Source organism: Pogona vitticeps, chromosome 1, assembly GCF_051106095.1.
Source record: "Pogona vitticeps strain Pit_001003342236 chromosome 1, PviZW2.1, whole genome shotgun sequence".
Taxonomy (NCBI): Eukaryota; Metazoa; Chordata; class Lepidosauria; order Squamata; family Agamidae; genus Pogona; species Pogona vitticeps.
Window position 1 is genome coordinate 52,980,417 of NC_135783.1, and position 21,440 is coordinate 53,001,856.

The 21,440-nt window shown below is 39.8% G+C and overlaps 1 protein-coding gene and 1 long non-coding RNA gene across 5 annotated transcripts in view; both read left to right on the forward strand.

Moving 5' to 3' along the window:
* The first annotated feature begins 1,386 nt into the window (after positions 1-1,386).
* Positions 1,387-4,559, forward strand: LOC144585866 (uncharacterized). Of its 3 annotated transcripts, none has more exons than XR_013540458.1 (3): positions 1,387-1,475; positions 3,460-3,651; positions 4,360-4,559. It is a non-coding gene; the product is annotated as an uncharacterized LOC144585866 (long non-coding RNA). The 3 variants fall into 3 exon arrangements; XR_013540457.1 differs by lacking the exon at positions 1,387-1,475 and adding an exon at positions 2,286-2,317; XR_013540456.1 differs by lacking the exon at positions 1,387-1,475 and adding an exon at positions 2,329-3,079.
* Positions 4,560-5,115: 556 nt separating this feature from the next.
* The window catches only part of LOC110076093 (kinesin-like protein KIF28), a 33,670-nt gene continuing 17,345 nt past the window's right edge, over positions 5,116-21,440 (forward strand). For both annotated transcript variants that reach the window (XM_078383090.1, XM_072992816.2), the window contains exons 1-10: positions 5,116-5,148; positions 6,763-6,987; positions 8,968-9,122; positions 11,969-12,080; positions 13,866-13,933; positions 14,540-14,682; positions 17,463-17,584; positions 19,405-19,495; positions 20,143-20,197; positions 21,260-21,383. In XM_078383090.1, the coding sequence (XP_078239216.1) occupies positions 5,125-5,148; positions 6,763-6,987; positions 8,968-9,122; positions 11,969-12,080; positions 13,866-13,933; positions 14,540-14,682; positions 17,463-17,584; positions 19,405-19,495; positions 20,143-20,197; positions 21,260-21,383 (1,119 nt within the window). In that variant the 5' untranslated portion in view covers positions 5,116-5,124. The remainder of the gene's footprint in view (positions 5,149-6,762; positions 6,988-8,967; positions 9,123-11,968; positions 12,081-13,865; positions 13,934-14,539; positions 14,683-17,462; positions 17,585-19,404; positions 19,496-20,142; positions 20,198-21,259; positions 21,384-21,440) is intronic.

Sequence of the window (21,440 nt, forward strand, 5' to 3'; positions counted from 1 at the left end):
CTCAGCTGCCTCCTTATTCACGAGCAAGCCAGCAAACCAAAGACCTGTATGAACAATTCACACAGGAGAATAAACATATCCAGTGTGAACAAAAGGATCGTTCAAGTGAGAGATAAAATAGATCACACTGAAGATAAGCATACTTTAAGCATGAACTAGGGAACTCCAAATTCTCCTGCCTGGACAAGCTCTTACCAACTATTTGCTCACAGCTCCACGGACCTTCTGTTCGTAGGCCTCAAAGAGAGTTGTCTTTTTTGTTTTGGCAGGCTATGTGTGTTTCTTAACATGACAGGATTTTAGCAGCTGCTGTTTCCTTTCAGTGAAGAGAAAGTGGCAATGACAAGAACTCTGTCAAACATCTGAAGTTTTTGAACGTAGAGGAGCAGCGCTCGGTGGAAAAGGGATAAAGCTGAGGTAGCAAGGATGGATGGCAGTAACAGATGCTATGAAGGTAGTAACAATCCCAGACTCAGAGACCCAGATGCAGCTTCCCTATCATAGCTTCTGATAGAGACTTGTCATTCTTATTTCCTTCCATAATAGGTTCTTCTAAACCAAGATGCCCTGGAGCTGCTTACTGCTTCAGAACAATTCAGGTTTCCTAACTGGAAAGGGAAGGGCTGGCATAAAATGACTTGTTGAGGATAGTGCCATGTTACTGACTAAAAGGAGAAGTTGGCAGCTGTATGTTTTTGCCTTACTCTTTCTATTATCCTGAGCCAACATAGGCAGTCATGAAGGATTATGGGAATTGCAGTCAAAAAAGATCTAGACAAACTCAGTTGCTCACACAAAATAAAGGAATGTATTATGTAATGCCTAAACCCCCAGCTGCCATTTTAAGATACTTTTAAGTTCTTTTAATATTCTGCTGCTTTTTACTTTAGGAGTACTTCCTTTTCTGCCTGCTTTGGCTATCTCAAAAAGTTTTTTTTAATTTATTAAAATATCAGAATAACTCTAGGTAAGTTTTAAAAAAACCATCTGCTAGTTTTTGAAAACGGTGCATCCATATCAGAACTTCAAAATGTAGTAAAGTCAGCATCTTCAAAACCTAATAAATAACCAAATTTTAGCTTTGCACTGAACTGAAGTAACACCAGCACCAGTGGGACCTCCAATGGAAGAGTGCTGCTGCAAATAAGGCTTCTCAAACATTTCTGTGTAATACAGGAATTCTGGAAGCTTTTTATACTAAATCTGCCCATTAGTCTTTCTAGCCCAGTACTGTTGATACTGACTGGCAGTAATTCTCTAAGGCAGTCGTTCCTACCCTCAACTCGCCAGATGTTGTTGAACTACAACTCCCAGAAATCCTGTCCAGTATGGTAGATCACTGCAACAACATTAGGCAGGCTGAATCAATCCCGACACATGCATACTCACATACATTTTGCTCAGGATCAGTGAGCCAAAGAGTCAGCGTGATGAGAGAAGGGCATACCAGCTTCTGGAGTTTGATTCTCTCCAAGGTCATTTTTAACCTGTTTTCTTTTTCCAAGCTTTTCTTTGAATACAAGTTAGCTCTAGGGTCATCCAGATTAATCATTTGCACCCCACCAACCCCTGTGCTGGTTGATGCCAGATAGATGTTGAACTTACCAGAGTCTCTGTCAGAACTTATTCCCACTTTTCATATAATAATAAACTTCAAAAATACTTCCAAAATATTGAAGAAATGCTTTAAAATTGATCTTCACTAACTTTTTGAATTATCTTTTGTGCCACAGTGTTTTGTTTACTTGTTTTTGTTAATGCTATTATTGAAGGCCTTCAACCCAAGCCCTTGCCAGCAAAGACTCACCCTATTGCTGATATACTTAAAAAACCAACTATCTTTCACATCAACTTGTTCAAAAATGATGAGGAAAACCTATAGAAGCCTTTAAAGAATTGTCTTGTGCTAGATTTTTGCTTTTGCAAACTCTGCCATTGGGGGGGGGACCCGAAAAGAAATAAGAACCAAAACAAAAACCAGGTGGACTAAAAGCATGTCACTTATTCTCACTGCTGGTATTGATTTAAGCATTCTGTTGTCTGGATGGTGGGAAAAATGCCAATATCAGCACACACAGGAGAACAAATTATCCATCTGGATGAGCCCTCTGTTAAGCAAATAACTTTCAGTGCCTTCTCATCTGGAGGATGCCTGTAGCGGAAAATGCTTTGGTTGAAATAGTATTTGCATATAGTGGTATGTAAAAAAGCTCATGTGCCATTAATCAATATATTGCAGTAGTGTTTTCTAATTCTGCTGATATTTCTTCTTCTTCCACAGGTTTCAGATTCTATTTTAGAATTTACTCACACACAGGTGACGTCATTTTCCCAATTAAAACAATATCAGGAAACCGGCTAGGCCTGGCCTTGAAAGCCTCTTTCTTAGGAGATATACTGCAGGTGTGACCTCTCCTTGTTACCAAGCAGATACTAATGTTACAGTTTAAACAATTTCCTAGGCACATTCAGACAGGTCTGGGTTTTAAGATGGATCCCAGGTTCTGTGTCCTCCACGTTCCCAGTGACAACATTATTTAATGTTCTCAGATGACATCAGTCTATTCCAGCTTTTGCCACAATGTATGTGAGCTTCTCAAGATGCTGAACAACTCACAGTGTCATATAATGATATTCGTTAAAACCAGAACTCTTTCAAAGATCCATGTACTGTAGTTTACCTTAGCTTTGAAATGTATGCTTTAGACAGACTAGTGATAGTCATTATTGCACCAACCTTGATTCTTTGCCTCCAGTTACGCTTGCTTCTTTTCCCAAAATGTTTTTGAGGTTTAGCTCATGGAAACCAAAATATCTGTCTGCTCTATAGAATCATCTTCCCCTCAGGGATCAGCAACACAAGATGGGGGTGGGGTGGGCCAAACATGCTGCAACCAGTCAGGCTCACATGTTCCTGGATTGCATCTCCCATCAGCCCTGGACCAGGATGGCCAGAAATCAGAGGAGATGAGTCTTAGTCCAATAACATAGAGAGAGACACACACACTAGTTGCCCACCCTACTGCACAGTTGTGCGTTAAAATCAGTGATATCAACAATAGTAACAAATTACTTACAGGTAGGTTATGAAAACATATTGGAATTATGTCTCAAACTTATAATGATGAGTAAGAACAATGTTGGTTGTGATGAGAAACATTTTAGTTACTTTTTAAAGTCACCTAAAAAGTATTTTTAGATGCATTTTGACAGATATTTTTCATATTTGAGATTACTTTCTTATTAATTCTAACCCTGACCCCCCCCCTCAAGCAAAACAACAGAAGTTACTAGTTTAATGTTATGGCAAGTAATGGGTACAAGTTCACTTTCTAAACACTGCAAAGAGTATTGAGAGCCATTTACTTTCAAAAAGCAACTTTCTAAGCTCTACTTTAATGTAAAAACCTAAATCAGCAATCTAAATTCCTGTTTTAAAACTGGCTGCAATTTCAACAGAGAGAGAAGAATGCAGGCAGCAGATGTGTCGTTTCTATGAATGCCAATTCTACAAGCATATATGATCCCAAGAACCCAAGCAACATAAAAACATTTACTTTTGACCTGGCATATTGGTCCCATGATGGCTTTCTAAAGGACCAAGATGGCAAGCTCATTTCTGCTGGGCCAAACAGCAGATATTCAGGACAGGTAACATGCATTTGTGCTTTAAAATATTATTTCAAAAGGTGGTTGTAGACAGAAATGTGGATTGCACTGAGGAATCAATGTCGATCTCTGAAAATGAACTGAACTGTAAGAATGAATCAAACCACAGCAAAACTGAATCCTTCCATTGAGCTTGTCATTGTAGTTTCAGCCTTGGTATCCTACCACTGATGTGTTATGGGCAAGGCTTCAATGTCGATTTTCTGGAGGTCTCTAATATATATTCCAAAACGAACACATTCTTATGTCTGCTTGTCTGTCTGAAAGGCCTTTGGCAACTGACCTTGCTACCAAAAGGGCTTTTATCTGGATGGGTGCTGTATTTCAATGTTGCTAGAGTACTTTTAAATTGAGTTTAAAATGCATTATGCTTTTATTTCATTATATGCTTTTATACTCTTTTATTGTTGAGTCCACTTTGATTATCATTTATGGAGAAAGGTGGTAGAAAAAATATAGCTAAATGAATACAGGAAAGTGTCCCATTCCACCCACCCTCCATCTGTAACAGCTCACTATGTGCAAATACACCGGTATTTCCTGTATCCAGAAAGTCTTTCACTTACTACATTAAAGCATAACCAGAGCAGGCTGTAGCATCTTCTGGAAGTATGCACTACAGTACTAGTCACAGCTTCTACTTCTGTGTTGGCTCATATATGTTTGTGTGAAAAAAATATATCTTTATAGAGGGAGGTTTTTCGTGACCTTGGACAGGGAGTTCTAGACAGTGCTTGGCAAGGTTACAATGCTACTCTCTTGGCATATGGTCAGACTGGCTCAGGAAAGAGCTACTCAATGATTGGATATGATGCAAACAGAGGCATAATCCCAGTGGTGTGTGAAGAACTCTTTAAAACAATTCAGAACCAAGAGAAGAACGAGCAATATCAGGTATGTTACATTCTATACCAATTTGTGATATTTAGCACTAGTTTTCTTTAATAAAAATATTAAGATGTTGAACCTATTTCCGTTTGTCACAATTGTTTGTGAAATTGAAAGCATGGCCCGGAATCCTGTTGAGAAAAACCACTTATGCAAGAGCAGTCCCAAAAGTGGTTCTCCCAAGTGGATTGTTCTTGTGTGTGGTTTCACAATAAGGTCATTATGCTGGGGGCAGTGGAGCACCGTGTGCTTTCCTGAACAGGATTCTGGCCACATATACAACCTCCTGGTGGGCACAGTCTGAGAGGCTGAGGAACAGAGGTTTTAATGTGGAATCTGAACAAAATATCTGCATCTATCCTGGCATATGCAAATAAAGCTGCCTATTTTAAAAACATCTCAGATTTGAAAAGAATCTGTTACATATGAGACAAAGTGTGTTCCATATCAGATTTCAAATAGAACCCAGTGCTGAATTTTGCTAAATAATTTTAAATCTTTAACAGTGACAAGTTATCTTTTGATCTGTCCTATTTCTCTTTTTTTAATTCACAGGTTACATTTAGCATGCTGGAAATTTATAATGAACAGGTAATAACAATAAGAGTAATTATTTAACTCCTCTTTAGTTTTCAAAGTTTTTATTCTCTCTATAAGCTTGTGTTTCTTCCTCATCAGGAAATAGCACCAACACACATTGCTCAGATCAATGTTTATGCATGCTGATCATGTGACACTGCAGCAACCTTGCACGCTCAGTCCTTAATATTTAATGTACTGGTGGAGCACATCTGGGGAGAAAGCTGTATTAATTTCTTAGATGTATCTAACTGAGATAAATGTAAATCTTCCAGAGTACAACAAGATTCCCTTCAGTGTTACATGGGCCAGTACAACTGTAGTCACATGGCTAGAAAACAAACACTAATCTAGTAGCATGAGATTAATGAGAAGGCTAAGCTAAGGTTCTTGGCCATGGATAACAAAACCATTAGACCAATGCTTCCCAATCTTGGGTCCCCAGATGTTCTTGGACTAAAGCTCCCTGAGAATTTGGCCAGCACAGCTAGTGTTGAAGGCTTCTAGGAAAATTGGGAACCACTGCTTTAGATAGAGACCGGGTCAGTGGTAAATTAAATTAGGCCCAGCTAATTTTTGTTTTCTCCCCATGCTCCTCCCCAATTACATTTGTAACATTTTGGCACACTAAATTATTACTAAACAATGTATCTCAAGTTACATAAAGGTTACTTTTTATTTCTTGCCTTTCTTTGCTTCCCCCAGAAAGAGAATTTATTTCCCAGTAGAGTTCACAACAAAATCTCAGCTCTGCTTTCATCTAGAACTGAGGAGCGAGTAGTTCAACAGCAAGCCAATCATGCCTTTCTTTAATTCTTATTGGTCAGCAGTGTATAAGGGCAACCTTGCTATTGAGCCATGGTATTAGACAGTACAGCCCAATGGGAACCCTGCCCCTGCATCCAACAACAACAAGAAAGAAAGAAAAAGAAAATAATGGCAGTAGTGGTTTAACAAAGATTGAAAAAACATGGCTGCACTGCTCTTGAAGGTGGCCCCAAACTCTGGAAATCACAGTTGAGGATAAGCATCTCCAGCCTTCTGTTTGATGGAACCCTTTCCCCCTCCTTTCATCTCCCAGGGTGCAGGGGGGTTTGTCTAGCTTTCTGGAGCCAGTTTGAAGATTCATGGGTGAGCTGCAGCAAGAAGGAATTTATCTTCACATGCATCACATAGATGCAGAAAATAAAACTTTTGGGAGTTTTTTCAGCCATGTTTGTACAATGCAAAGCTTGTGGCTACTGTTCTATGCACATGACATGTGCATACCTGTATATGCACAAAACCGCAAGTTAGACAACATCCTTAGGAGCATTTATACTTTTGACCAGCTTGCCAGTTCTACGCAGTTGTTACAAATATTTAAAATGGCCCTCTGTAATACTTTCCTGCCAGTGGGGCAAAATTTTTGCATGAGAAAGTGACTGTTTGACTTACACTTATGGCATTGCTGTTGTCACAAAGAGAAATAAAAACCATGCTTTTTAAATAAAACCTTTTTGCTATTTGATCTCAAATGTATAGAGGAGCAGACCTTCAAATTTTGCTGAGAATTGTCCAGCCTGCTAAAATTGTATCCTCTTTTTTTATTTTCTATTGAAATGTGCTCTTTGTGTGTACTCCAAGGTAACAGATTTGCTATGTAGAATCAAGAAGCGGGGTGGGCTCAAGGTAAGAGAAGATCAGCAACAAGGCTTCTATGTGGATGGGCTGAAACTGGTACCCTGTGATAGTTATGCACAAATTGAGAGACTAATGGAACAAGGCACCAAAATAAGAACCACTGCATCAACCAGCATGAATGCCACCAGCAGTCGGTCTCATATGCTCATCACCATCCAGTTCAAACAGGTACAGTAGAAAAATCCAGATCTTGGAAATAGTGTGTTAGAATTAATGTGTTACTGTTAAAACTGCAATTTCCCCCATCAAATGGGGAAGAAGAAACAATATATCTAATAGTTTAAAATGCACAATTTTGAAGTAGTGCTAATACATTTTTTGTTATTAAAATAATTATTTATACTCTGTGTCAACTCTCCTCCTCCCAGAAAGATGAATATACCCTGTTTCTCCAAAAATAAGACCTAACCTGAAAATAAGCCCTAGTATGATTTTTCAGGGCGCTCGTAATATAAGCCCTACCACAAAAATAAGACACAGTTAAGTGAAACCCCGCCCTCCACCATTGTGCAGCAACCAGAAGAAGATGACATGACTGTATTTGAAATAAATGTAGATAGTTGTACATTAAAAAAAATTTAAAACATCCACTGAAAATAATGTGGGTTTTTTTGGAGCAAAAATTAATATAAACCATGTCTTATTTTCAGGAAACACAGTATCTCTGTGTGGACTGAGACATAGAATTCTGTGTTAGGACACACATATCTCCTTAAATGAATAATTTTACAAAACATTAGAATCGCCATCCCTAGGTAATAGTTGTAGTCTACCAACAAAAATAATGGATGCTATCAAGTTGATTCTGACTTATGATGATGTTTTCCATGGTTGTCTAGGTAGAGAATGCACAGAAGTGATTGACCATTCCCTTTTTCTGGGGTTGTGCAGCTTGCCCAAAGACCAGGAAGTACAGTGAAGAATCAAACTTCTAACCTCCAGCTTCACAGGCAGATACCTAAATCACTGAGCTGTCTGTCCATCACTTATAGTCTTCCAGGAGGAGGGCAATTCCCTTCCCTGGAGCAGCCTGGGATTTGTAGTCCACTTGGAAGAAAGTGCTGGACTAGGGAAAGCAATTCAAAGTAACAATAAGAGCTGTTTTGAAGGAGCTGATAGATGTGCTACCATGCGTCAATGGTGACAATTTACATGCCATTTTCTGTGAGCCCCACTGTTTATTTTAAAGATAATAGTTTAACTAACAGATTATTAATGTGATTTAGGCATCCTTCAGTCTCGAGAGACTATGGTAGCATGCTCTGTATGGAGGACTTGGAACAGAGTCTAGTGTGGCTGAGAAGGCCAATTCAAGAGTGACAATCCCTTCCACACGGAAGACAAATACAATCTGTCCCCTGTCCAGCTCCCTGATTTTGCTGCTTTTGGGACTGCCTCTTTGCCCCTCGGCAAATTACATCAATAAATTAATAATGTTAATACATTAATTAATAATGAAATTTCAACAAATTAAACATTTTCATGTTTATACATGAGCAACAAATTACTCTCCCCATTTCTGATGTCTAATTCCAATGAATTAATTTTCAGCTCTTGAGCTTCAAGCTGTACTGAAACCTCATTTTGTGATCAGGGATGATAATGAAATTGTGGGGTTCGTATTTCTCTAGTGAAATCTCATTTTATGTCTCCTGTGACAAGCAATGGAATGGATCACATCTTATCTCAAAAGTCAGAAATGGCAGTCACATATCTTTTTGGCCTGTTTGGTCAAGATCCAGGAGCTGGTAGTGAGCCTTTGATATAAAGCATCAACAAAGCAAAAGGCCTGGATATGCACTGTAGTGAAGACAGTTTTAGTTTGTGGACTTCACTTCACTGTCACCAATGTTATTGGTCACTGACACTTTGAGTAGGCTGGTATAACTGTCCATAGATAGAATTGCCAGGGTTTGAAAATGTGGCTTGCAAATTAATTTTGTTTGTACCATTCGAGATGCTTTGTGCATGCTTTTATAATTTATGGCTGATAGATTATAACCGTGTCAACTTGTAATAGGTCAGGTACATCGACTAGCAGTGTTTCTTTCACAGATGTCAGTTTATGAGACCTTAAGAAAATAGGGTTTGCAGAGGATAACTTCCTGGTGGATTGTGCCCCTCTTTTCCTATTGCTGTTTCTTGCAGATTTTTCTGAAAGATGACATCACCAAACAATCCATTATAAATCTGGTGGACCTGGCAGGAAGTGAAAGACAAAAATCCTCAGGATCAGAAGGAGACAGACTAAGGGAAGGGTCACGTGTAAATCTGAGCTTAACTACATTAGGAAATGTGATCAGGTACAAAAGAGATCCTATTGCATGATCCATTTGTGTCTTATGAGTTTTATTACAAAGAAATGGCAACTGTTTATGATACCTACTGCTTCTTTGCTTGTTAGTCTTTAAAAGTACCATGACAATGCCCCATAAATGGTAACTGTATTTACTTATGTATTTGTTGCATTTATTTGTTGCCTGCGTTTCCATCTTGCCTTTCTCTCAATAAGCTCAAGTATGTGGTTCTCCACCTGCCAGCCCATTTTGTTCCAACAATAACCTGGTGAGGTAAGTTAGGCTCAGAGAGGTTGCAACTACTTTTGACATATAATGTGAGAAATGCTCTGGGACTGAGACATTTTTTTCCATTGATCACATGACATAAAAGGCAATATTAATCAGCCTGGACTCCCACCACTCCCATCCATATTATTTTCATCCACAGCTGGGGCTTTTACTTCTTTTTTGACAGCAGACCCATTCACATCAGTTCAGAAGATGCAATTGCATAAGCCAATGTGGAAGGAAATGTAGTCATTGAAGCCATTCAAGCACTGGAGAGAGAAGCAGGGCAGTGGGAAAACTGGCTGCCATTTGAATCCTCTCCTCCCCGCATCTTAGGTTAGGTTAGGCATCCTTCAGTCTCAAAAGACTATGGTAACGTGCTCTGTATGGAGGACTTGGAACAGCGCCTAGTGTGGCTGAGGAGGCCAATTCGAGAGTGAGAGTCTCTTCCACACTGAAGACAAATCCAATCTGACCCTTGTCCAGCTCCCTTCTTTTGCTGCTTTTGTGACTTCCTCTTCACCTCAGCCTGCTGGGTAAGGGTCTCTTCAAATTGGGAGAGGCCGTGATGCAATGCCTGCCTCCAGGCTGAACGCTCAGATGTCAGGATTTCCCATCTGTTGAGGTCTATTCCTAAGGCCTTCAGATCTCGCTTGCAGATATCCTTGTATCGCAGCCGTGGTCTCCCTCTGGGGCGATTTCCCTGCACTAATTCTCCATACAGGAGATCTTTCATCTTCCCTTCTCGTTCCTTTTTTTGCCTTGTCTTGTCTTGTCTTCTCAAGGCTTGCTGTCTTAGAGCTGGGGCAGCTGGGTGACCAAAGGAGAAAAGAGGGTAGAAGTCTGCTTCGACTGTGCTAGCTGCAAATCTGGACAGTCAGAGTAGAACAGAGCAGAACTACCTTAAGAAGCTGCAAAGAAATCTGAAGTGAAAATATCCTTTTCTCTCTCTCTCTCTGCAGAGCTCCCCGCTTTGGGGGGGTTTGGGGGAGGGTAGGCCTTTAAACAGGCCTTTAAAAGAAGAAGAAAATAAAGCAATGGAATAGAACAGAACAGGAAGAGGGAAACAAGCAGATGCAGGCACCAGGTGTGGGGAGAAGAGGGTTAAAATGGTTAGTCTGGTTTCCTCCGTACTCCCTGCTGACTATTATGTGCTTGGCTGAAGTGGATTCCCATAGGCCGGGAAACCTGACTTTCTGGGTGTGCGTTCATAACAGATCCATTAGCATTCTTGCTGCTGTACAGTCACACCCTGAAATGTATAGGCCAAAAGGCACAAGTCCTCATCTAGTATAACCACAGCACCACATTACCTACAGAAATCTGTTAAATCTTCAAACTTGATTTCAAATCCTGAAACCTCCCAGAAGAAGTAGATTTATTTAATAATACAACTAGTTTCAAAAACAGGAGTTCAAAAAAGGATGGAATATACTGTTATGGTTGTCCCACTGGCTGATGTGTATATCTCTCCCCCGCAACTGAAGTTTGCTTTTTCTTGGCTTTTCAGAGCAAATGTTTTAATTTTTTTTTGAGACTATTTAACTGAATAGTTAAAATATGGCCCAGTTTGTAGGTTTGCTTGAGCATCACCACTATCCTATTTCAAATGTAGTGCTCTCCTCAAATCAGCAGTTACACAGAAACCTTTTCCCCTTTAATGCTGCAACATGTAGACTAAATGCATACTGATAAGAACAGTAGTACTTAGTCATGTATGAATAACAACGCAATCCTGTACTTCTTGATTTAAAGTGAGATCCACTCTAATTCTATAGGACTTACTCTTGGGGCAGAGTTTGTAAGGAAACTTAGTGTGGCTTAATTAAAATAAACTCCCTTTTTTTAATGCAGTGGATAAAATGGTTCATTCAGGAACCTACAAAGCAGACTGGCTTCACGTCTCCCTCAGTAGACACCCCCCCCCATTTGTTAGTTTACCTCAACTGACACCTACTATCTCAATCTATTCATTCTGAGACTCTGGTAATAGGAAATAATACAATATTTCTATTTATTTACAGTTCTTCATAGATAAAAACAACGATCATATTGTGTAGAAATATTAACTGGTTACATTGAGCTTAATTGGTTCACTAGCTTAATTACAGACGGAGTGGTTACATAGCTGACAGAACACATCACTGACTGTCCACTTCTGATAGACTCCATTGTTAACACTAACAGAACTTTGAGTGGGAAAAAAGGCGGGAAAAAGAATCTGAGGTAAAGAGCAAACAATTGGCTGTTATTGGATTAGTTTATATTCATTGCAGCTCCCTCCCTGCCAAAAACTCTCAAAGGCATCATATGTAGGTTGCAATATATCCAACAGTTACTTGAAGCCGCCTGGAGTGGTCTTTTAGACAAGATGGGCGGGGTATAAATCAAATAAATAAATAAAATAAAATAAATAAGGTAAGACTACAATCCTATATGCTCTTGTCAAGTGTAAATCCTGTTGATCTCAGTGGGGCTCATAACTGAGTAAACATATATAAGATTGCACTCTACGTAATTGTATCAGAATGAAGTAATGTCCCTCTCAGCAGCTTTCCCATAGTGATTTATTTTTCTTCTAGTGCTCTGGCTGAGGCTGCCACGGGAAGGAGAGTATTGCACATCCCGTATAGGGATTCAGTTCTTACCAAACTCTTGCAGTCTGCTTTGGGAGGAAACAGCCGAACTATTATGGTAACAATGTCTTTTTGCTCTCGCTCTCTCCCCCCCCCCCCGAGATTGGGGATGTGTGGAAAGCAACCGAAATCCTGTTTGTACAGTTATGCTGCATAAGGCCGATAACATCATTAGCTGCAACGGGTTTTTAAAATAAGACTTCTTTGTGGTCTCTGTGAATTTCCAACCCCCCCCCCAAAGTTCCTGAGGTTCCCATGGAATCCCCTTCAACGTGAAGAAACTGTTTGGGGGCTGCAGAATGGGGTTGGGTGGGGAGTCTTTAATTTCCAAAACTCACAGCTGCTGGCAAAGTCAGCCCAGCAATGGAGATGTTCAGGAATCTTCACCCCACAGCCTCCAACAGCTTTCTCACAGCAAAAAGGATTCTGTGGGGGACAGGAGACCTTTGGGGCCGGAGAGGAACTGGACATTGTTATTTCTGAAAAGTTGCCACAGCTGATGATATCATCACTCTTACACAATGCACAGGATTTCATCCTCTGTTTTATTGTCATTACAAAGTTTATATACTGTTCTTCATTCCAGAGGAAAATCAGTTCAAAATTTTTGAAGAAAATGTGTGAATATGCATTTCAGATTGGAAAGCATGGGTTTCACACTCAGTGAGTAGTGTAGTCATATGTGTGGAAAGGACAGCACCCACAGCCAATCCCTCCCATATAAAGTAGAGTCCAAAAATGCAGGCAACTGGATTATTCTATATTTTTAAATAAATAAGCAAATGAGAACAGGTCTTTTGTGGAGTTAATGGCTTACAGGCCAGTTTTCATTTCCACTAGACAAATTATATTTCTGAAGTAAGCAGGAGCAGCTTTAGATCGTGCAAGGAAGGTAAGGATGCTTTCAGGTATGTCTAAATGCCAAGATTAAGTCTTGCTAGTTTAGCCCCATCCCGTTCCTGGAGATTCAAGATCCAAAATCTGAGACACAGAAAATGGACCCGAAACCTGAGATTCAGGGTCAAAACCTGGGACTTGGCAATTCTAGGTAATGTGGTACAGTAGTTCTGTGAAAACCTGTATCCTTTTGCAGAACTCTTGTCAGTACAGTGGCAACAATGACAACAGCTGTGATAAATTACTATCAATAAAAAGAAACCCCTTTTAAAAAATGTGTGATGTGCATGGTTCTGTCTACATCCACCCTGAAACTGTAAAACGAACATCCATTACACTGACAGAACTCTGCAAGAGAATAACTGGTTCTGAATGACAAATCTAAAAATCTACATTAGGGCTGTATTGTAATTAGGAAGAACAAATTGTCACAAAATATTGAGCAGGCTTTTCAGTTCCTCACACACTACAGTCAGGCTGAATGTTAAACAAAATGGGAGATATTGAGAGATGAAGGATAGAAAGCTTGCATGAACATTAAAAGCATAAATACTTCATGATTCTTATTTCTTTTGATACACATAAACAGGTGACAAAAATATAATAAAACACCTAAATTAAACACTTCAGCATTTGTGGGTTTTATGCTTCAGATTCCAAAATAATTTGGATGACCTCTGAGACTTTGCACCTTGATAGGGGAGAGCATTTGTTGCTGTGCCTCAGGCAGCAAAATTTATTGGTTTGGCTGTGACTAGCACAGCAAGTTATGTAGTTTTTCCCAACCCATTTAATATAAATTGGACAGCATTCCTTGGGAGGCTGGGAAAAGCCTGACCAGCAGGATGGGTAGTTACTAATTGTTATTCTATGAGTAATAATAATATGCTCAGGAAGAACAAATAAATACATGTATTGTCCTTTAATGTTCTGAACATATTTACAGATTGCAGCTATTAGTCCAGCAGACATGTGTTATGAGGAGACACTGTCAACTCTGAGATACGCTGAGAGGTATATTGTTTTGACATCTTGTATGATTAGTGCTTGGATGGAAACCCAAGAGGGGTAAGACATTGGCTGAGATGCTATAGTACAGTTACACAAGTGGCATACATTTTAGAGGCAAATCTCTGAAACTTGAGAAATCTTTGTAGACTCATTGTGCAACAGATGTGAAGACTAGTATTCAGGGAGGGCTGGTGGTGGCATTTTCAGTAGGGCAAGGAAACTCAAGATCTGCACATTTAATTTAAATCCTAACCACAGTGATGCTATCCCTCAATATAATGGAATCCCCTTGCAATCAGAAAAGACCTCTCAAATCATTCATGGCAAGTTTTATTTATTCATGCAGAGAAGAGTGAGGAAAATCATTGGTGTGATTTTCTTATTGGGAAATGAGCTCAGCCCTACCAGCTTATTACCATATGTGAAGAAACAAGAGTTTTATAGCACACAACATATAATCATGTGGATATAATTGTTGTTTTATACCATCCTAATTGCCACTGAATATTGGTTTTGTATGTTTCACTGAATTATTTTCTTTGAGTCTTTTTCTTCAAGACAAAACAGTAATTGGCTTTCTCTTCTTGCATGTCTTCTCATTTTTTTAAGAACAAAAAGGATAAAGAACAAAGCTGTGATAAACACAGGTCCAACAGCAAAGCTGATAAATGAACTGAAGGCAGAAAACTGTAATCTTTTGTCTAGATTATCAGGTCTTGGAAATTCTGGTAGACCTGTAGAAGATGAAACAAGTAGGTATTACGAAGTAAAGAACATCTCATTTGCTGACATAGAGTTTTGTACAGTAATTCTGCCATTTGTTTTACTGAGAGACTACACAAGTTTAAATATCTGGATGCAGTGATGGTTAGCACAGCTAGAAAGACACCTCTGCTTACTCATGAAAGCAGAGGCTCAGCATAAGAACCAGACATGGTGAAGCATTTGCCAGAGCCTGCGCACAATGATAGAGCGTATCAAGTCTCTCCAACCCTGACTTCCCCTCTCCCCAAAGCACACAACACTACTTAATTTTCTACTGACATTAGTGCCGAAGCTCCCAGTTTCCTCTCCCCATGCACAGTGACCCATTACAACACAGCCACATGCAAACACATAAGCAAATGCAAAGAGGTGGCTAGCCCCTGTCCTGCAGCCCTCATTGTGAGTGGTCTTCCCTGGTGTCATTGCTAAGACTACTACCAGTTCAGCCCATGCATGAGGCTGCACCAACGCTGCCTCTAGGAGGTACAGAAGGCCAAGGGCAGCTTGCCTAGAGTCTATGAAAATCAAACCTGTTATTGGATTAACTATGTAATGTATGCACAGAGTATAGGGAAACTGCAGCTGTTGCAGTTTCAGCATATAATGAGAAGAAAAGGCAGTAAGGCTGAAAAAAGTTCAAGGCAGCAGGGAAAGAAGAAGGCAAAGCTTGCAATGGATTAATACAATAAAGGAAACTATGGCTTTCAGTTTGCAAGGCCTGATCAAAGGATCCTTTGGAAACCATTAATTTCCAGTGCGACCATAAACTGGAAACAACCTGCTAGCATGTAACAACATAGGAAAACTGCATTATGTGCATTAACACATTCTCAGATCTGACATTCATTCTCAGCAAATTTTCTTGCCAGTCTGTTCGCTGAAGCTGACCCTACACAAAAGGTTCAATAGTTTAACAATGGTTGAGGTATCTCTCAATATGCATAAGGGTGTGTGTGTGCAAATGGCATTAAGATAAGCATCTGCACCAGTGTTAACAATTAAGACTAAACAAGCTGCTAAGTGAGAATCAGACCTAATTAATTATTCCTATGATGGTGTCACTGAAAGACCTTTATATGCAATGAAAAAGTCAGCACTACACACTAGTCCTTAGGAGGCAGAGGTTCTATAGAAATTTCGTGTATCATTAGTGTTTTACCTTAATATATGTACCATAGCCTTGGCTTTCTATTCTTGAAAAATTTGGACCTTGAAATATTCCAGAGGATACTTATTTAATCTCATAGCTAGGAAATATTACTAATACATGGCTGCTGTTGTTAATATGCCATCAAGTTGCCTCTGGCCCTCTGAACTGCTGACCTCCAAAGGATCCTGTCATTAACAGCACTGCTCAGGCAGCTCTTGAAAACTCAAGGCTTTACAGAGCCATCTCATATTCAGTCTTCCTTCAACTTTTCCCAGCATTATTGTCTTTTCCAGTGAGTCTTGTCTTCTCATCATGTGCCCAAAGTATGACAGCCTCAATTTCATCATGTGTAAAAGAAAAATTTTACTAGTAATTAGGAGCTTTGGGTTCAGTCTCATATTCAGTAACTGAGTTTATCACTTGCATATACAAGATAAATGAAAGCTGCCTAGAAATTAGGGACATATGCCATGTTCTGGCAGAATTTGCAGAAGAAGCTTTGGCTAATATTTAATCCATTGTGATAGGTCAATATTTAATCTCAGCAGATTAATATTAGAGAATGTTACTTAAACCATTCTCAAATGTAATATGTTACCTACTTACTGTTATTTTCCTTCTCAACAAAACAGACCCATCTTTTCAGAACAACGGTCAAAGATAAAGTCTGCTATTCTTTACATTACCACATGTTGTTTTTCCTCGGTTGTTTCCCTTCATCATTGTTGTTGTTTATATAGAACCAGGCTTCAAAAGAACTAAATATCAAACAGAGGTCTTCTTAACTCAAAGGCAACCAAACACCACTCTCCCTTTATTTTAGAGCTTTGCACGAATGTTTTACTATGTAGTCTCTGTATTTTCATTTTTATGTCTGATGACATGGACATGTTACACAAAAGCTTTAATTAAAATATAGCAGTTCACTTTTAAGGTGCCACAATGTTCACCCCCCTTTTTTCCCTTTTGTTTTGTGTTTCATGTGGAAATGCTTGCAGAATGTTGTTTGCTTCCCTACCCTGCTGAAGCTCTCCATGTGACTCATTAGGGATCCCCAACCCCCAGACTGCAGCCTCCCGCCAGTCTGCAGCCTTCGCAGGACTGGGCTATGGAGACAGATCTCTCTCCCCCCCCATGCACACTCACACCCACATGCACGCATGGCCCGTCCACCAGCACGCACGGGTACCCTGCCCACCAACATGTGCGTGTGAGTGCGCCCCGCTCACCTCCGCATGCTCCATGCCCACTTGCACATGCACGCAAGCACACCACACACCCACCCACGAGTGCATCATGCCCATCTGTGCATGTGTGCGAGTGTGCCACATGCACCAGCCCACCCGCAAGCAGGTGGTGCCCTGCCCCCCACGCATGGACCCCCCCAACTAGTCCATGGTTTGGAAAAGGTTGGGGACCACTACATCACCCAGAACTGTTCTGTGGGGTGCAAATCTGGCCGGGGGGAGAGGGTACTGTGTGGAGGGAGCATCAACCTCTTACTTTTGATGGATTCATCTATCCCATGAGGGGAAATCCTCCACCAAATATTTCCCTTAGAGGTTTGTTTTGTGGTGTTCACCTGACATCCTAGTCCAGTTTTCTCTTTCTTTCCAGAAGAGCTGCGCTGTTTGCTGGCTGAAAATGAATTGCGGATCCAGGCCATTCAAGCAACTTGGGAATACCGCCTGGAAGAAGCTCGGAAAGAATGGGAGCAGCAGTATGCTGCAGTCACTCAGGTGATGCTGCATCTCCATCATTCTTTAGCTCAGCTTTCCCCAAGATGGTGTCTTCCAGTCCTGTTGGACAATAATGCTCAACATACTCAGCCAGCATAATCATGGGCTATGCAAACTGGGGGTGACTGGTATTGTAGTCCGACAGATCTGGAAGACACTAGCTTGCCTTAGTCACTGCTAGAGAAGAGTGCTAGCCTCCCTTTCAGTCTGGCAAGGCCTTCTGATTCTAAAAATTGTAAAGCAATGTATCTAGTCAATAGGACTATATGCCTTTTTCAAGGCAGAGTGACACACAGATGGAGCTGCTGTGCAAGCAAGCTTCCCCATGATTGTCAACTTTGAGCAATCTTGCTCAAAACGTCTTCCCTTTTTTGAAACAAATGAGAGTTGTTGTTTTTTTGCTAGTGGAGGGGCTGTCTGTGGCCATATCAGACATCTCCATCAGCAGGTTTATTGCATGGGAATGAATTATGTGTGTTCCTTATACCATTTATCTGTTTACCTCAAAACAAGTCCTGTAAACAGCAACAGTGTGCAACTCTAATGATGATATCTGCACTGTAGAACTGTGGTTCAGAAGAAAAACATGATGTCTGAGTACAACAAATGAACACTTACAGAGTTGAAAAGCAGCTTTGTGGAAAAGAAACCTTCATGTCACCAGTAACTGAAAAAAATATGTCTTCAGTCATGATACTTGGAGTTCTAAACATAGGAACAAGCTGTTTATACAGTTGCTTCTCCCTGAGAAATATAACATTGAGAGAATGGGATATCCAAAAGATTAGTTCTTCACAGGATCTGTGGTGGAAATAAACATTTCCCTAGACTTTTCATCAGTAGAAAAATACGAGAGATACCATGCAGTAGGCATTCTTTAGAATAGTCTGTATGTATAACTGGCCCTTTCTCTTTCTGAATCCTCAGCAAAGATGCTGGGAATATATTACTTGGAAGCTATGTATCTTACACACTGGAATAGGCAGAAGGTAGCTCAGGACTTAGATGTAGTTCACAGAGTCATCTATTTATGATTGCAAATTTATGATGGCAAGTTGTTTAAGCTCACACACACACACCTACCTCTGCCCTGAATAATACATAGATTATACTATTAACATGTCATTAGAACTAGAGATCCCCTAAGAGGAAAAGACTATTTATTCTAGCATGAGTTTGCTTCAGTCTGAATTTGGCAACTCTGATTTTGTATTGTAGTTGGTCAGTGGGACATGAGCTTGGCTTTTCTTCTAGCCGTGAGGTGGAGACTGGTGGCTCCAGTTTCATGGGGCTGGTGACTCTGTATTGTGTTTCAGTCCAAACTTTAAAGAAGGAACTTATGGTGCCCAATTTATTTGGAGAGTAGAGGTCAGCATCTTGGATAATTCCTGTAAAATATAGAGTAAAACTCAAGACAGACTAATTATTGTCACAAAATCAGGAATCATCAGTCCCTACTGTTTGTGTCTTTGGTTTATCAGACACATAGTTGTGTGCCTGTGGAGATAATATTGAAAAAGTAAGAAATATGCATTTGTTGTAAGATGTGACTGACCTTAGGAAGCAGACCTTGGGATAACTGAAAGTTATTTATGAAGTCTATTCTGTTCTCGTACTCAAAATATATTTCCTGTCATAGAATTATTTAGATCTAGGCTTATGTCTTCTGCACCCAAGCTGCAGTTAGTATATTTTTGGGATCTTGTAACAACAACCAAAAAAACCCCAAAGTATTTCTTGCAAGCACGAAGTCTCTTCATCACTGACATATTGTTGCTTGTCACTTGATCTGAAATATGGTGTAATTAATTTTTCCACAGGAAAGATGGATGATGGAAACATTTCCTTATCTTGTGAATATCAATGAAGACCCTCAGCTTTCAGGGGTTCTCAAATATTTCATTCAAAATGGTATCATTTTATTTAAATGCTGTGTGTCAGCTTTTACTTAAATGGGCTTTTCATTATATAATTAACAGAAATTTATCAGATGCAAGCAATTGCTAGAGTAACCTGAACAAAAAAAAGGCAATTTTCAGTTTGATTTGTAACAGGTGGGGAGATAAGATGGAGGTGAGAGAAGAGTAAAAAAGAGATGAATATGCACAGTTCCAATTATATGTATACTATCTATATTCCTAATTTAATGACTTACATTGACAGTTTGGGTATAACAGGATGAACATAGATAGATCCAAAGACAAAGGAAGTTACTCACATTAAAGTCTCATTAAATGATTGGGGCATAGATTTATTTGGTACAATCATCTTGCCTCATTTCAGCTGTGCAATAAATGGAAATCCTTTGTTGAAAACTACTCTACCTGCCCCTGCCATTTTGGATCAGGGGACTCAGCAGATCAGGCATCTGCAAGCTGCAAAATGCATCTGCTGATGGTCTCACTGGCAATCTGCATGGCAAACTAGGGGGTGGTATGGAGTCAGTGCAGCTGGCTCTGGAAGACGTAGATAGTGTACACTGGGAAGATCTTGTCTACCTTGTAGTATTGCATGACAAAGAAGCAAAACATTTTTACATGCAAAACATTTCCTTTCAGGTTCTTCTGATGTTGGTCAGTCATCCTCAAATGCAATCGCTCTCAGAGGGTTGGGGTATGTATATATGAGCCCACAGCAATTTCTTCGTTTGTTCTCAGAAAGACTGAGTTTGATTATTTCCATATCATTATTAGGAAAGAGAATGTAAGACATATTCATCATAATACACTCTCTAAAATTACCATCTGTTTCTGTCAATAGACATATTTATTCTGCAAGATGTTGCAACACAATCTCCATGTGGTTTTCACTTAATTTGCCTTGGACTATCCATTCCTTTCTCTAAACCCAGACTGGCCTTGCTGGTTTGCAACTGATACAGGGACATAGCCCAACCGTTATGAAAGGTGCAAGACTGGAGGAAGTTTTCTTGAATTATCTATTCTTTTTTATAAGCAAAGCTTTTACACTCATTGGGCCATTTGTCCTATTTATGCTTTGTAAAAGTGGGCATGCAAATTGGTGACATTAGTAGGGACTGAGCCTGAAACCTACTCCATGCAGTGCATGGGCTCTACTGCAGAGCACTGAGGATTATTCATCCATTTAGTCTTCTTAAATTTTACCAATAATGTCCCATCAATGCCTTATATAGTGCTATTGTTTCTTCCTTTATACTTATTATAATGTAAACATATGACATTTTGTTCAATATTTGTATTTAGTAGCGTTATACCATTGCAGATATCTGGATGCTCAGTTCCAGTGCAGGCCCATAAAAATGTATGAAGCAGCTAAAATAAAAAAAAACTAGCTTTACTGAGAAATTTGCACTTAAGATAGAAAAGCCTAAATTCTATTTCTAACTAAAAGCAAGGTGCGTGCTGAGGATGGAAGCATTGTTGAAGGAGAGACAGGAGATCTGCTTACAGACAAAAGAAAGGAAGTCAAGGTGTGAGAAGCTAAAATTATAGCCCCTGAGAATATCAGTTTTGGATAGATGGAAAGGGAGCAGAGATGAGAGATAGGAAAGTACAGAATAGGGATGTCTTCTCCCAAATCCTTCTGTACTTGGGATAGAGAGGCACAAACTCCAGGTCAACACATTTCCACCCTCTCTGGGCCTAGGAAAAGTCTTAATAATGACATCAATTTACCCACTTTACTTTCTTTCAGTATTCTGGATAAGCATGCGACCTTCACAAATGCGGATGGCAAAGTTACCATAACTCCTCGGGATAATTGTAAAGTTATTGTTAATGGAGTACCCATTGCTGTGAAAACAAAACTGCATCATCTGGTAAATTTACGATTGCTTTCACTTCCTGGAATGCTTAAGAATAAATGAGAGTTTAGG